Raw genomic sequence first — 17,598 nt, 5'->3', positions numbered from 1 at the left:
TGATCTGACCTCTCCCCAAGAATTGGGAAAGAAGGCAGACAAATGGGTCAGAACAAGGGTGAGCAGAAAAGTTCATACAGGGGGTGACAAAGATGGCAATAAGAAGAAAGATGGTGAAAAATCTCAAGAGAAGCATGGGGATAAGGGTAAAACCAAAGATCCCACTTCAAATCTTAAACACTCTTCAGAGGGTGGGGATAAAACAAATTCTTCCTCTTCTTCCCAACCTGCACACATTAAAAAGCCTTGGTGCTTTGTGTGTAAAAACAGAGGCCATAGGCCAGGGGATAAGTCCTGTCCAGGTAAACCCCCTGAGCCTACCACCACTAATACATCAAGCTCTAGTGCCCCTAGCAGTAGTGGTACTAGTGGTGGGACTGCTGGCAACAGTCAAGTTAAGGGTGTAGTTGGGTTCACTTATGGGTCCATCATAGAAACTGGGGTAGTCAGTCCCAAGACAGTTTCTGTCGCACCTAGTGGCATTGGCCTTGCCACACTGGCTGCTTGTCCCCTTACAATGGATAAGTACAGGCAGACAGTTTCAATAAATGATGTTGAGGCCTTGGCCTACAGGGACACAGGTGCCAGTATCACTTTGGTGACTGAAAACCTAGTGCATCCTGATCAACACATCATTGGACAACAGTATAAGATTATTGATGTCCATAACTCCACTATGTTCCTTCCCTTAGCTATAATTCAGTTTAGTTGGGGTGGAGTTACTGGCCCTAAGCAGGTGGTGGTATCACCTAGCTTACCTGTAGACTGTCTCTTAGGTAATGACCTAGAGGCCTCAGGTTGGGCTGATGTAGAGTTTTATGCCCATGCAGCCATGCTGGGCATCCCTGAGGAATTGTTCCCTCTCATTTCTACTGAAATGAAAAAGCAAAGGAGAGAAGGCCTGAAAACTCAGGATCCCTCTCCATCAACAGGTAAAAAGGGTATCACAGTATCCCCTAACCACCCTACCATTCAGGATAGCATTCCTGTGGTGGGAGAAACCTCTCCTGGGGTGGCACCTGTTCCAAGGGAAACATCAGCTGGCAAAGCTGTACTCCCTGAGGTAGAAGTACCTCTCTGTGGGATAACTAACATTGGTGAGAAAAAGAGCACCATTTTAGTTAACATGGAGCATCCCTCCAACCCTCCCAGAGAAACTTTAGTGCAGAAACTCTGCACTGCCTCACAACACTTAGGACAGCATCCCTGCCCTAGTGTGGAGCTCATAGGACAGCATCCCTGCCCTGCTCCAACTCAAGAGAAACAGCATCCCTGTTCTCTCTTCCAGCCACATGGACAAAGTTTTTGCCCAGCTATGGCTTTATTGAGACAGCATCCCTGTCTGGCATTTTCATCACTACAAATAGGTTCAGTGGACAATTCCCACTGCTCTAAACTAAAACATACTGATAGAAACTCTGAAAAGACATCTTCACATTGTTGCTTAGCTAAACAACTTCAAACAGGATGGTTTACATCCCCACAGGGAAGTAACCATATAGTGGATGATAAAGGGAGTAAACAGTCTATTGCAGAGCTACTCTCTACTTATCACCACTTAGACAATAAAGTCTCAACTGGCCAAGGTTAGCCTTATTGTCCTTCGTTTGGGGGGGGGGTTGTGTGAGAAAGTAGCCTCTTTCTAGCCTTGTTACCCCCACTTTTGGCCTGTTTGTGAGTGTATGTCAGGGTGTTTTCACTGTCTCACTGGGATCCTGCTAGCCAGGGCCCAGTGCTCATAGTGAAAACCCTATGTTTTCAGTACGTTTGTTATGTGTCACTGGGACCCTGCTAGTCAGGACCCCAGTGCTCATAAGGTTGTGGCCTATATGTATGTGTTCCCTGTGTGGTGCCTAACTGTCTCACTGAGGCTCTGCTAACCAGAACCTCAGTGGTTATGCTCTCTCATTTCATTCAAATTGTCACTAACAGGCTAGTGACCAATTTTACCAATTTACATTGGCTTACTGGAACACCCTTATAATTCCCTAGTATATGGTACTGAGGTACCCAGGGTATTGGGGTTCCAGGAGATCCCTATGGGCTGCAGCATTTCTTTTGCCACCCATAGGGAGCTCTGACAATTCTTACACAGGCCTGCCACTGCAGCCTGAGTGAAATAACGTCCACGTTATTTCACAGCCATTTTACACTGCACTTAAGTAACTTATAAGTCACCTATATGTCTAACCTTTACCTGGTAAAGGTTAGGTGCAAAGTTACTTAGTGTGAGGGCACCCTGACACTAGCCAAGGTGCCCCCACATGGTTCAGAGCCAATTCCCTGAACTTTGTGAGTGCGGGGACACCATTACACGCGTGCACTACATATAGGTCACTACCTATATGTAGCTTCACAATGGTAACTCCGAATATGGCCATGTAACATGTCTATGATCATGGAATTGCCCCCTCTATGCCATCCTGGCATAGTTGGCACAATCCCATGATCCCAGTGGTCTGTAGCACAGACCCTGGTACTGCCAAACTGCCCTTCCTGGGGTTTCACTGCAGCTGCTGCTGCTGCCAACCCCTCAGACAGGCATCTGCCCTCCTGGGGTCCAGCCAGGCCTGGCCCAGGATGGCAGAACAAAGAACGTCCTCTGAGAGAGGGTGTGACACCCTCTCCCTTTGGAAAATGGTGTGAAGGCAGGGGAGGAGTAGCCTCCCCCAGCCTCTGTAAATGCTTTGTTGGGCACAGATGTGCCCAATTCTGCATAAGCCAGTCTACACCGGTTCAGGGGAGCCCTTAGCCCTGCTCTGGCGCGAAACTGGACAAAGGAAAGGGGAGTGACCACTCCCCTGACCTGCACCTCCCCTGGGAGGTGTCCAGTGCTCCTCCAGTGTGCTCCAGACCTCTGCCATCTTGGAAACAGAGGTGCTGCTGGCACACTGGACTGCTCTGAGTGGCCAGTGCCACCAGGTGACGTCAGAGACTCCTTGTGATAGGCTCCTTCAGGTGTTGCTAGCCTATCCTCTCTCCTAGGTAGCCAAACCCTCTTTTCTGGCTATTTAGGGTCTCTGTCTCTGGGGAAACTTTAGATAACGAATGCAAGAGCTCATCCGAGTTCCTCTGCATCTCTCTCTTCACCTTCTGATAAGGAATCGACTGCTGACCGCGCTGGAAGCCTGCAAACCTGCAACATAGTAGCAAAGACGACTACTGCAACTCTGTAACGCTGATCCTGCCGCCTTCTCGACTGTTTTCCTGCTTGTGCATGCTGTGGGGGTAGTCTGCCTCCTCTCTGCACCAGAAGCTCCGAAGAAATCTCCCGTGGGTCGACGGAATCTTCCCCCTGCAACCGCAGGCACCAAAAAGCTGCATTACCGGTCCCTTGGGTCTCCTCTCAGCACGACGAGCGAGGTCCCTCGTATCCAGCGACTCTGTCCAAGTGACCCCCACAGTCCAGTGACTCTTCAGTCCAAGTTTGGTGGAGGTAAGTCCTTGCCTCACCTCGCTGGGCTGCATTGCTGGGAACCGCGACTTTGCAGCTACTCCGGCCCCTGTGCACTTCCGGCGGAAATCCTTTGTGCACAGCCAAGCCTGGTTCCACGGCACTATAACCTGCATTGCACGACTTTCTAAGTTGGTCTCCGGCGACGTGGGACTCTTTTGTGCAACTTCGGCGAGCACTGTTTCACGCATCCTCGTAGTGCCTGTTTCTGGCACTTCTCTGGGTGCTACCTGCTTCAGTGAGGGCACTTTGTCTTGCTCGACGTCCCGTCTCTCTTCAGGTCCAATTTGCGACCTCCTGGTCCCTCCTGGGCCCCAGCAGCGTCCAAACACGCCAAACGCACGATTTGCAACTAGCAAGGCTTGTTGGCGTCCTTTCAGCGGGAAAACACTTCTGTACGACTCTCCCAGGTGAGAGGGATCCGTCCACCAAAGGGGAAGTCTCTAGCCCTTTTCGTTCCTGCAGAAACCTCAGCTTCTTCTGTCCTGTAGAAGCTTCTTTGCAGCCGCAGCTGGCATTTCCTGGGCATCTGCCCATCTCCGACTTGCTTGTGACTTTTGGACTTGGTCCCCTTGTTCCACAGGTACCCTAGATTGGAAATCCACAGTTGTTGCATTGCTGGTTTGTGTCTTTCCTGCATTATTCCTCTAACACGACTTCTTTGTCCTTAGGGGAACTTTAGTGCACTTTGCACTCACTTTTCAGGGTCTTGGGGAGGGTTATTTTGCTAACTCTCACTATTTTCTAATAGTCCCAGCGACCCTCTACAAGGTCACATAGGTTTGGGGTCCATTCGTGGTTCGCATTCCACTTTTGGAGTATATGGTTTGTGTTGCCCCTATCCCTATGTTTCCCCATTGCATCCTATTGTAACTATACATTGTTTGCACTGTTTTCTAAGACTATACTGCATATTTTTGCTATTGTGTATATATATCTTGTGTATATTTGCTATCCTCTCACTGAGGGTACACTCTAAGATACTTTGGCATATTGTCATAAAAATAAAGTACCTTTATTTTTAGTATAACTGTGTATTGTGTTTTCTTATGATATTGTGCATATGACACTAAGTGGTACTGTAGTAGCTTCACACGTCTCCTAGTTCAGCCTAATCTGCTCTGCTAAGCTACCGTTATCTATCAGCCTAAGCTGCTAGACACCCTATACACTAATAAGGGATAACTGGGCCTGGTGCAAGGTGTAAGTACCCCTTGGTACTCACTACAAGCCAGTCCAGCCTCCTACAGGGATGGCCTCCCAATGTGGGAGGGGTGCCCGTCGCACCATGACCCCCCGGATGTTCAGGATCCTAACGGTGGCATACCCGGGGTTGGATGGGCGCTTGAGGGCATCACAGCAGCCACAAGGGGGTGAGTACACTCTCATCCTGCTGATTCTGCGCGCAGTGGAGGGGTCTGGGAGGGGAAGGTGGGCTGTAGGTTTCCCTAGGCCAGGGCGAGTTTAGTAGGCAAGGTCCCTCTGTAAGGCAGGCCATGTGGCACCCCACCCCACCTCTGTAGAGCGCCAAGTACACCTAGTCATGCCCCTGTGTCATCCATGTGTGCAGATGTCGTCCATAGCCTATTAGGCCATTTCTCAGGGATTGAACAGTGGAGCCCAAGAGCGCGGCATAGTGCAGGGGGCTTCTGTGTCTCGTCCTCTGATGGGAGCTCCCGGCAACATCTGTGCCCCCTGCATCTACAGGTACAGCTGCCACCCCCCCACCAGCACCGCCCTCCGAGCAGCCCATCAGCCTTTGCCCCGTGCCCGCTCACCCAGGAGGGTTGGCATCACCTTCGCCCCAGACACCTCAGCCCCTGCCCCTGTCACCCCTGCTGCCCTCAGTGAGGAGGCCATTGACCTCCTCAGGTCCCTCACTGTTGGGCAGTCTACCATTTTGAATGCCATCCAGGGTGTCGAAAGGCAGTTGCAACAAACAAATGCATTCCCGGAGGGCATTCGTTCTGGTCAGGCGGCCCTTCAGCGAGCTTATCAGACTCTGGCCTCAGCACTGATGCAGCCATTGTCCCTGTGTCTAGCCTCCCCCCTCCAACTTCCTCCACCCAGACCCAATCCCCTGTACCCCAGCCTATGCCAAGCACACCTTCAGACCAGCATGCACACACCTCAACATACAAGGGAAGCTCTGGCAAACATAAGCACCACACATCCCACAGGCACTCACGCAAGCATCACACACATGCAGACACACCAACATCCACTGCCTCCACTGTGTCCCCCTCCTCCTCGTCTCCCTCCTCCCTCCCAGTCTCGTCTACACTCACACCTGCATGCACTACATCTACAGCCACTACTGCCATCACCAGCACACCCACCACCACACCCCGCTCACGTGCAGTCACCACCCCCACTACCATTCACACGTTCCCTGTGTCCTCTCCCAGTGTGTCTGTGACACCACCTCCCAAGATACACAAACGCAGGCACACACCCACCCAACAGCCATCCACCTCACGACAGCCTCCAGCGCATGCACCTTCACCCAAAGTCACCAAAAGAACACCTCCTACAACCACAACCTCTTCCTCCACTCCTAAATCCCCTCCAGCTACCCATCCCAGTGTCTCCCAAAAACTTTTCCTGTCCAACCTTGACCTCTTTCCCACACCTCCCCCACCCCGTCCGTCTCCTAGGGCCCGACTCTCCAGGTCCCAACCTAGCACCTCAGCCACAACATCTCCGGGAACAGTGGTGCCTGTAGTCACCGGAATCTGGAGTGCACCAGCCACCAGGGCAGCCAGTGTGGCACGGAGCCACAGCACGGACAGTCCCCCATCTGTCAAGCATCAGAAGTTGGCCAGTGCCCGGCGGGAGAGGGGGAAGACTCCAGCCACCAAAGCCGCTCCCAGGGGTCCCGGTGGGAGTGTGGAGTCAGCTGCGACACCTTCCAAGGTGGGGAAGGGCCACAAGAAACCAGGAAAGTCTAGGAAGAGCAGCACGGTGGAGGAGACCGCCATCATCCCAGCTGCCCAGGAGGCCACCGCCATCATCCCCACTTCCCAGGAGGCCACAGCCATCATCCCCGCTGCCCAGGAGGCCACCGCCATCATCCCCGCTGCCAAGGAAGCCACCGCCATCATCCCAGCTTCCCAGGAGGCCACCGCCATCATTCCCGCTGCCCAGGAGGCCACCGCCATCATCCCCGCTGGGACAGAGAGGACCGCCAGCACAAGCCTCGCTGGGACAGAGAGGACCGCCAGCACAAGCCCCGCTTGGACAGAGAGGACCGCCAGCACAAGCCCCGCGTGGACAGAGGCCAGCACAAGCCCCGCTGGGACAGAGAGGACCGCCAGCACAAGCCCCGCTGGGACAGAGAGGACCGCCAGCAGCTGAGCCACTGCTGAACAGGGCACCGCCGCCTCAAGCACCGCTGAACAGGGCACCGGCACCTCAAGCACTGCTGAACAGGGCACCGCCGCTCCAAGCACTGCTGAACAGGGCACCGCCGCTCCAAGCACCGCTGAATAGGGCACCGCCACCTCAAGCACCGCTGAACAGGGCACTGCCGCCTCAAGCACCGCTTAACAGGGCACCACCGCTCCAAGCACCGCTGAACAGGGCACCACCGCCTCAAGCACCGCTGAACAGGGCACCACCGCTCCAAGCACCGCTGAACAGGGCACCGCCGCCACAAGCATGGACAAAGGCCAGCACAAGCCCCGCTGGGACAGAGAGGACCGCCAGCACAAGCCCCACTGGGACAGAGAGGACCGCCAGCAGCTGAGTCACTGCTGAACAGGGCACCGCCGCCTCAAGCACCGCTGAACAGGGCACCGCCACCTCAAGCACTGCTGAACAGGGCACCGCCGCTCCAAGCACTGCTGAACAGGGCACCGGCGCTCCAAGCACCGCTGAATAGGGCACCGCCACCTCAAGCACCGCTGAACAGGGCACTGCCGCCTCAAGCACCGCTTAACAGGGCACCACAGCTCCAAGCACCGCTGAACAGGCACTGCCGCCTCAAGCACCGCTGAACAGGGCACCGCCGCTCCAAGCACCGCTGAACAGGGCACCGCCGCCACAAGCACCGCTGGCCCATGAGCGCCAAGGGCACTGATGCTACTGAGTCCGTCACGAGCAGGATGAAGCACTCTGGTCACAGAGCCCCCTCCAGAACCAGTGGTGAGATACATCCACTACCTCTGTCCTTAGCAGGATGAAGCACTCTGGGCACAAGGCCCCCTCCAGAACCAGTGGAGAGATACATCCACTACATCTGTCCTTAGCAGGATGAAGCACTCTGGGCACCATGCCCCCTCCAGAACCAGTGGAGAGATACATCCACTACCTCTGTCCTTAGCAGGATGAAGCACTCTAGGCACAAGATCCCCTCCAGAACCAGTGGAGAAAGGCATCCACTACCACTGTCCTTAGCAGAAGGCCCCCTCCAGAACCAGTTGAGAAAGGCATCCACTACCTCTGTCCTTAGCAGGATGAAGCACTCTGGGCACCATGCCCCCTCCAGAACCAGTGGAGAGATACATCCACTACCTCTGTCCTTAGCAGGATGAAGCACTCTGGGCATAAGGCCCCCTCCAGAACCAGTGGAGAAAGGCATCCACTTGAGAGACTGTGGCTTTGCACTCCCCAGGATGGAACAGTGGCCAACCCACCCACTGTAAAGGCTTGAGAGACTGTGGCTTTGCACTCCCCAGGATGGAACAGTGGGCAACCCACCCACTGTAGGGACTTGAGAGACTGTGGCTTTGCACTCCCCAGGATGGAACAGTGGGCAAACCACCCACTGTAGAGACTTGAGAGACTGTGGCTTTGCACTCCCCAGGATGGAACAGTGGGCAACCCACCCACTGTAAAGACTTGAGAGACTGTGGCTTTGCACTCCCCAGGATGGAACAGTGGACAACCCACCCACTGTAGGGACTTGAGAAACTGTGGCTTTGCACTCCCCAGGATGGAACAGTGGGCAAACCACCCACTGTAGAGACTTGAGAAACTGTGGCTTTGCACTCCCCCGGACTGAACAGTGGGCATGTGGCCCCCTCGTGGATTTGGCATCGTGCACTCAACCGGCTGAGATGCCCCACCTTTCCCTCCCCCTGAGGTGCCTGTTTTCTTGCTCTCTGATGCCCCTACAGTGTTCTCTCCGTCATGGTCAGGGATATTGTGTGGGCCTCGCCCATACCGTGTGGGCCCAGTGTTCCACTGACTTCATTGGAGCACTACCTGGACTACTAATCTTGGTGTATATTTTGTTTATGGTGTATATATATATTTTTGCGTACTTGATTTTAATATATTACAATGGTTACACTCAGTTCCTTTTGTCTTTGCATTCTTCCGGTGGGGTTGGGGGGTGTAACTATAATGTATAAATATGTATTTGTGTGTGTGTTGTAGTGGGTGAGGGTGGGGGTGGGGGTGGGGGTGTTGCGTTTGTGTGTTCCTGATTTTTCCCTCCCCCCTCCCCTGTGTCGTAGGTGCAGTACTCACTGTTGTCTTCGTCGCCGGCGTTCGTGCTCCTGGTAGAGTAGCAAGAAGATGAGGGCAGACAGGATGTGCAGCTCTGGTTCCATGGCATCTGGATTCCTCGTGGGGTGTGTAGAGGTGAACGTTATCCCTTCAAAGTCCTGTTTCTGCCGTGTTTTTGTCCGCGGTGAGTCCGCCCCGGAAAAGGTGGCGGATTGGTAGGTTGTGATACTGTGGGCGGTACTTTGTCTTCCGCCTGTCTGTTGGCGGTGACCGCCAAGCTGTTTGTCTGTACCGCCGTAGCGGTCAGAGTGTTAAAGTGGCTGCTTTGTTGGCAGTTTCCGTCACAGTCGTAATTCCAATTTTTTTACCGCCGGCCTGTTGGCGGTCTTACCGCCGCTTTAACACCGTCCGCCAGGGTTGTAATGACCACCTAAATCTGCAAGATGATACCAATGACGCCCCTTTATCCCACAATCACTAATGCGGATAATTTGTTTTGGCATGCCTACCAATTTCCAGATAAGCCAATATCTTGTCCTATGTTGTCCTCGTTCACTATTGTGGAAACACTTGTACTGTGTCTACTGATTTGTATCTTTGTTTGTAATGGGCACCAACCTGTGCCCCTTCTGTCATGATCTAAAAAAACTAATAATAATGTTTAAAACAAAGTGTGTGAGAGTTTCATGGCAGAAGATAAAGTCCACTGCAAATGTAATTAAATGCTGTTGTCCCTATATTGTGTTACATTTTAAATAACTGTATAGTGTGCTGCATTTTGAAAAGGATTTTTTTTTTAACTTACTTCGAGACAAATAACCTTTTTTTAAGAGCATCCAGCGATAGTCGTGTAGATTTCTGAAGACTGTCTACCATCTGATGGCTGAAATGGGTGTACAGCTCCTTGCATTCCTGTGGGAATAAACACTGAATTATGTTTATGGAATCTTCTTTGTTTCATTGTCATTTATGATCTACTCTAAAAAGTAACAGAATGGCTGCATTCAAAGACACAATGCTTATAATATGAAACCAGGTAAAAGGACCAGTTTAGAATTTGTTGGACGGAGTAGTGTCCATTGTCATCCAGACGGTACTTTACCTGCCAAATTCAGAGTTCTCAGCTGGCACAGGGGACAACTCGGTACATTGAAAACAATTGCCATCACAGTGGTTCCATTCAATTCAGAAAAAGTATGATGTACATTCATTATCGGTTTTGGGAGCATCAGTTTTGACAGACATGCACCACACTTTTAAAAACTTTCTGACCGAGATTAAAGAGAGCCTAACGGCATTCCATCGGCACATTAGCGTCATTGTTTTCACGCTAATGTGGCATTGGAAGGCCAAAAATGCCTCGCCATATTTACAAAGTGGCGCTATGCTTGCATTGCGCCACTTTGTAACCCCTTGCACCACATTATGCTGGCGTCAGGCATAATATTATATGCGAGGGGGGCATTTCGGCGCTAGGGGGGCTGAAAAAATGTTGCAAAGAAATCGAAGAGATTTCTTCGCATCATTTTTATTGCCATATTTAATGTCTGCTAAGAACAGGCGTGAAAAGGAGGCTCCCATTGTTTTCAATGGGCCTCTGGATGCTTTGCAGGATATAGCGTCAACATTTTTTACGCTAATCCTCCAAAGCGCCAGACTAGCATAAAAAATAATGACGCTAGTACCACTGAATACTGTCATGGTGCACCGTATTTTAAATATGGTGCACACATGGTGGCGTTAGGGGGTTGCTAAGCGTGCAAGAAAAGTGGTGCTGTACTAGTTGCAGCACAACTTTTCCCAAATCTCCCCTTTCGTTTTTCAAAAACAAACTCTTAAAAAGGGAGTTTGTTACTGAAAAATAAAAAAAAACTAATGACCCCACACTCTGGGAGTTTTCTCCCACTCTGTAGTTGGGGGGGGGGTGGCATTATTGTATTTCTTGTCCTTCACAGCCAGGTTTTACCTGGTGGTGACGGACTTTAAAGGAAAAATGTTACTTACCTGTAACTGAAGTTTGCCAGGATTGGTATTTTTCACAGATTCACATGCTTGAATCATCCTAGCCTTCAAGCAGGGAGTCCTACTGTAGACATAGGGAGCAGTACAAAGTTAAGCATATAAAATAACATTTTAACAAGTCCAGAACAGTAGCCTATCCACATCTTTATAAAATATCTAAAACTCAGTCAATCAGAGCAAAGCAGAGCCTTCATCTCTCCTCACTCAGGACACCATAGTTCAGATTTCGTAGCACTAACGTAGACTAGTTTGAGTGTTTCTAAGGTGGTGAGGAGTGTAGGCCGCAATCGAATCTTTGGAAGATACCAGTACTGGGAAACTACAATTAAAGGTAAATAACCTTATCCAATAATGGATCTTTCAAAGATTCACACGTTTGAATCAGAATAGTAAGCAATAACTACAAATCAGGTATTATTCAGTGGTAGGAGTGTAACAAAGGCTAAAAATGACATTACTGGAATAATTGACACACAGCTGATTGTCCTACTGCTGCATGTCTTTGAGTTGCTGAATCGTGGTAGAAGTGTTGCCTAAACATGTGTCAGCCAATCAATCAAGGATTTATATAGCACGACAAGTCACCCCTGAGGGTCTCAAGGTGCTAAAGTTGCCCAACTGCTATGCAGTGGCCATTTTATTTGAATAGCCTGGTCTTGAGTCCTTTCTAGAATTGCTGGAGTGAAGAGGCGGTTCTGAAGTGTAGGAGTAGGTTGTTCCATGGTTTGGCAGTCAGGTGTGAGAAGGAGCGTCCTCTGCTTTTGCTTTGGGAAATCCAGGAGATGTCTGCGAGGAAGAGGAAGGTGGATCGTAGGTGTCTGGTTGGTTGGTGGAAGGTCATGCGTTTTTTGATGTATGCAGATCTTTCATTGTGCAGGGCATCTTTTCTGGATCAGGAGCCTGTGTAGCTTTCTGAGGTGGGGTGTGATGTGGGTCCATCTGTGGAGGACGAGGATAAGTCTTGTGTGTCTGTTCTTCCATGTTGCCACCCTCAATATGTTGACAATGGATAGACCAGAGAAGAGGGCTGTAAAGGAAGACACAATTCTGGTTGAATGGGCTTTTATGGACCCTTGCATTGGTTGACCTGTTTATTTGAAATAGAACGCTCTCACGAAGACCCCCAGCAAGATATACTGTGTGTTTGACAATGCTTGACCTTTCCGCGGGTGACCATATCCTACAAGTAATTGGTTAGACTTACTAATCTGTTTAGTTTTATCAATGCAACATTTTAAACATATTCCAATGTCTAGAGAATGAAATACTCTCTCTGCTGTACTGGTTTGTTTTGGAAAAATGTCTTTAGAACCATTAATTCATTAAGATGAAAGTCTGATGGCACTTTCAGTATGAAATGTGAATTAATTCTTAAGATAACCTTGTCTTTCCCAAACTGGAGTAATGGATTTTTTATTGTAAAGGCTTGAATCTCGCTCACTCTTCTAAATGAGGTGAGAGTAAAGGGAAGGCTATCTTTCAGGTAATGTTCTTTAGTTCCGTCCAAGGTATTGGCCCAAGGACGTTTTAATCAGTTGAGATAAAACAATAGTTAGTCTCCATGATGCAGGAGGGTGTTTTATCGGTGAGGAGACTCTGAAAAGGCTGTTAAGAACTACTTTAATAAACCTGCTGGAACAAAGAGATGGTTGATTCCATGTTCTTTTGAAGCAAGAAATAGCTGCCAAATGTACTCTCAATGAAGCATAAGTCAGTTCAGAGTTTGACAGGTGCAGAAGATATGGTAATATTTGTTGAGCAGGTAAAAATATAGGATTCAATTTATTCTGAGCACACCAGGCGCAAAAATGTTTTCATTTTGCTTAGCACAGTTATTGGTGGACCTCACTCTTGCTCTAGATAGTATTCCTCTATAGTCTTCTTGAATGCCTAATAGGTGAATTCATTGAATTCAGGAGCCAGGCTGACAAATTCAGAGAGCAAGTTTCTAGATGGAGAATTTGTTTGTTGAAGGGAGACAGTAGGTTCTCTCACTGTGCTGGTTCCAATTGTATTTGTTGTTTTTCCAAAAGGTGAAGTAGCTCCATGAACCAGCATTGTCTTGGCCAACACAGAACTATGAGGATTATACAGCATGGCGCCCTCCTCATTTTCCACCATCCCCTTGTATTAGTGGTAGTAGGGAAATGTCCCTGACCAGTTTATCAACAAAAAAAAAATCTCCAACGATCCTGGAAGGTAGTGTGTTAGACCTGTCAGCTTTAGGGTGGTATTCCTCCCAATTGTTTGCATTCCTCCTCCATTTTTCTGACCTTGTCTTTGCTGGTATTAGGACTCTGCACACTTTATCACTGCTAACCAGTGCTTTAAGTGCTTGTGCTCTCTCCTCTATAACATGGTAATTTTGACATCCCCAATTTGGTTTATTTAATTTACATATACGTCCCTAGTAATGTGTACTACATGTGTCCTGGGCCTGTAAGTTAACTGCTGTTAGTGGAGCTGCAGCACAGATTGTGCCACCCACCTGAGTAGCCTTTTAAACATGTCTAAGGCCTGCCATTGCAAAGCCTGTGTGTGTAGTTCTAAACTACCATTTCAACCTGGAAATATAAGTCTTCTAACAGGCCCCAAGCCTTCCTTTTTAATATACATGTCACCCCTAGTGTAGGCCCTGGACAGCCCAGAGGACAGGGTGAAATGTATTTTAAAGGTAGGGCATGCACTTTGTAATTATACATATCCTAGTGATGAAATTAGTTTCTCACCACTGCACTGCCTTTCTCTCCCATAAAATAATATCGGAGTTGCCTTATTACATTTTATAAGTGTAGGATTTACAATCCTAACTTATTGTGAAGTCTGATTTTAAATTACAATTCTGAAAATGCGACTTTTAGAAAGTTGGCACTTTCTTGCCTTATGATTTAGGTAGAACAACATAGTGTACTAGACTGAGCACGCAGAGCCCGAAGGGTACAAGTAAAATAATTCAAATTGGAGTCCAAACTTTCTAAATATACAAGTAATATCAAAGGAAATCCAAAGCGGAGAACGTGTGAATGTCCAAAGGAAATTTTAAATTGCTTGTAGATAAATCATGTGGAATCAATGTTGCTTCTCACTTATAAGTCACTTGGAGCTGACAATCCAAATTTGAAGGACTTCTGATAGTTATTAAACATAACCCAATCAATTTCGGGTGACAACACCCTTCATCAGGGTAGCTGTAAATCACAAACTAAACAGCCCAAATAAGTATGTACATAACTGACATCACAGACTCAATAACAGACATGCTAAAAAGAGAACATCTCACTTGAGTAAATCCCAACCACTGAAGTGCATGTCGGTTTGCAGCACATGAATCCTTACTTGAAAAACTGCAAACCTCCATAAAGGAATACAAAACAATATCCCAGATCACACAGATGGAATGGTTTCTTACCTGTAACTCCAGTTCTCTCGTAGGGGTATTTCCATGATAGTCATAAGCACTGAATAGTTCCGCGCGCCTGCGGGGACCCCGGAGCACTGTTGTGTAGTATATTCTTAAGTGCAATCATCAGCTCCTTGACAAAAAAGGTCTGTGAAAAACACTTAAGAATAACAATGTGCAGCCTATGTGAACAGCTACACAAGCCAAAATTGTTAGAAGAAAAAACAGTTGTAGTGTAAATTTCACGTTTAAACCTCTATTTATTCTATAAATACATAAATAAATACATTCTCATATTTTATTTACACCTCTCATGAGAATAAAACAATGTAGGGCAGTGTAGCCCATAGGCTGCCATTATACAGAATGAAAATAGAGCTGTGCCTTTAAGAAAGTAAAGTCTTCCTGTTTCCCATCATGCACAGCAAAAGGCAGTTGCCTCAGTTCTTTTTTGGAGGCTATTAACCTGACATGAATAAAAAAACAAAACATTTGTTGGAGTACCAACCTCCATAATATTCATATTCTATGTCAACTCCACCGGGGAGGAGGGAGGGTTGCTTATGACTATCATGGAAATACCCCTACGAGAGAACTGGAGTTACAGGTAAGAAACCATTCCTTCTCTCGTAGGGGATTTCCATGTATAGTCATAAGCACTGAATAGAGTAGCAAGCCCATCCCCATAACCGCGGTGGAGTAGGTATAAGAATACTGAGAAAAAACATGAATCATGCAAACAAATTCTTGAGCAAAGCCTGTCCAACCTGAGCATCTGCCCTAGCGTCTGTATCAAGGCAGTAATGCTTAGTAAAGGTATGGACCGACCTCCAAGTGGCAGCCTTGCATATTTCTGCCAAAGGGACATTTCTCATCAAGGCTACAGTAGCTGCTTTCCCTCTGGTAGAGTGGGCTTTTTGCCTACCACCAAGGGATTTGTTTGCTAACTGATAACATAACATTATACATGAAAAAATCCACCTGGATAAAGATTGTTTAGATGTGCCCAAACCTGTTCTGATTGGGCCATAGTTAATAAAAAGCTGTTGTGATTTTCGTAAGCTTTTTGTCCTGTCCAAGTAAAATTTCAATACTCTCTTTACATCCAGAGAGTGCAGAGTTCTCTCAGCAGGAGTAGCTGGATTCTGAAAGAAAGTCGGTAATGAAATTGTTTGGTTCACATGGAAGTCGGAGACTACCTTAGGTAGAAATTTTGGATGAGTTCTCATTACCACTTTTGTAGAATGAAAAACCGTGTAGGGTTCCTGCGCGCAAAGGGCCTGGATTTCGCTGACCCTACGCGCTGAAGTGATTGCCACTAGAAAAGCAGCTTTCCATGTGAGATGCTGCAGCGATGCCTTGTGTATCGGCTCGAATGGCGTCAGCATCAGACGTGATAAGGCAACGTTCAGTTCCCATGGAGGAGAAGGCTTTCTAATGGGAGGAAAAACCTTCTTTAAACCTTCTAGGAAATCCTTAATAATCGGCATCCGAAAAAAGGACGTTTGTGAAGGACTCTTTCGGTATGCCGTTATCGCCGCCAAGTGAACTTTTATTGACGACAGTTGTAAGCCCGATTTTGCCAAACTTAACAGGTATGGCAGGATAGATTGTTCTCCACAGGAAACCGGGTCAATGTTGTTGTGTAAACACCAAATGCAGAATCTCTTCCACTTGCTTGCATAGGCTGATCGTGTGGAAGGGCGTTTTGCTTCCTTCAGAATTTCCATACAGTCCTGAGGTAGGTTCAAGTGTCCATATTGCACTAGCTCAGGAGCCATGCTGCCAAACTCAACGATGAGGGGTTGGGATGAGATATCTGCCCTCTGAACTTCGTGAGAAGGTCCGGACGATATGGTAGCCTGATGTGTGGTTTGAGTGACCGGTGAAGAAGGTCTGGGAACCACCACTGGCGTGGCCACTCCGGAGCAATTAGGATCATTTTGGTCTGAGCATTGGACAGCTTCTGGAGGACCGCCGGAATCAGGGGAAGCGGTGGAAAGGCGTAAAGAAATGCTCCTGACCAGCTTATCCACTGGGCATTCCCCAGTGTCCCTGGATGGTAATATCTGGAGGCGAAGTTTTGGCATTTTTTGTTTTCTGGGGTTGCGAATAGGTCTGTAGAGGGGGTACCCCAGAGTGCGAAAATGGAATGAACGTCGTCGTCGTGTAGTACCCATTCGTGGTTCTCGTTCATTACCCGACTGAGGGCATCCGCTTGAACATTCTGGATGCCGGGCAGGTGAGTTGCCACTAGCGACAGGTTCCTGGCTAGAAGCCAATGCCAGATTGTCTGAGCCTCTCTGGATAAAATTCTGGACCTGGTGCCTCCTTGTTTGTTCACGTAGTACATAGTGGCCACGTTGTCTGTCTGAAGAAGGAGCGTTTCCGTTCTCAGAGAGGGAAGGAAGGCTTTGAGCGCAAGGTGGACTGCGCGAAGTTCCAGCAGGTTGATGTGATAGAGACTCTCTCTCTGTGACCACTCGCCTTGGACTCGAAGATGTTCCATGTGCGCCCCCCATCCGAGCAGTGACGCATCTGTTACGATGGTTTGAGATGGAGGCCGTTGTTGGAACGGAATCCCCACCAAGAGATTGCTGGGTAAGCACCACCACTTCAGGGATTGTAGGGTGTGAGGAGAAAGAAGGACTTTGTTCTCCCAATCGTCCCTCAGTTGACACCACTGATCCTCTAGATTTTCCTGCAATGGTCTCATATGGAGGCGAGCATTGGGAACCAGATGGATACAAGACGCCATCGAGCCCAGTAGAGAAGCTATTATTCTTGCAGTGGCTTGAGGTCTTTCCTGCAGTTGTTTGCATTTTTGGAGAATCGATAACCGTCGTTCCTCCGAAGGAAACACCTTTCCTAGCCTGGTATCTACAATGGCCCCTAAGTAATGCAACCTCTGAACAGGTGTTGCTGTAGATTTCAGAAGATTGACTTGAAGACCAAGTTTTTGTAGCAGTTGTAGAGTCCTTTCGAAATGGTGCTGTGCCTCGAGACAGCTGGAGGCCTTTATGAGCCAATCGTCTAGATAGGGGTAGACGAATATTCGCTGTTTCCTCAAGTGGGCGGCTACTACCGCCATGCATTTGGAAAAAGTTCTTGGCGCTGATTTTAGGCCGAAAGGTAGAACTGCAAATTGGTAATGGCGTTTTCCGACGGTGAACCTTAGGAATTTTCGGTGTTTCTTGGTTACTGGGATATGAAAGTAAGCGTCGCAAAGATCTATCGCACATAGCCAGTCGCCCTGACGTAGATGTGG

At 48.6% G+C, this 17,598-nt stretch overlaps 1 protein-coding gene across 1 annotated transcript in view; it reads right to left on the bottom strand.

Annotated features, from left to right (window-relative positions):
* Nucleotides 1-17,598, bottom strand: part of DNAH8 (dynein axonemal heavy chain 8) — a 9,979,189-nt gene that overhangs the window by 6,449,439 nt on the left and 3,512,152 nt on the right. Inside the window, exon 27 of the mRNA XM_069236651.1 lies at nucleotides 9,714-9,820. Within this exon, the coding sequence (XP_069092752.1) occupies nucleotides 9,714-9,820 (107 nt within the window). The remainder of the gene's footprint in view (nucleotides 1-9,713; nucleotides 9,821-17,598) is intronic.

The sequence above is a fragment of the Pleurodeles waltl genome, chromosome 5 (assembly GCF_031143425.1).
Source record: "Pleurodeles waltl isolate 20211129_DDA chromosome 5, aPleWal1.hap1.20221129, whole genome shotgun sequence".
Taxonomy (NCBI): domain Eukaryota; kingdom Metazoa; phylum Chordata; class Amphibia; order Caudata; family Salamandridae; genus Pleurodeles; species Pleurodeles waltl.
The sequence above is the reverse complement of the archived record's forward strand: the minus strand, read 5'-3'. Positions and strand labels throughout refer to the sequence as shown.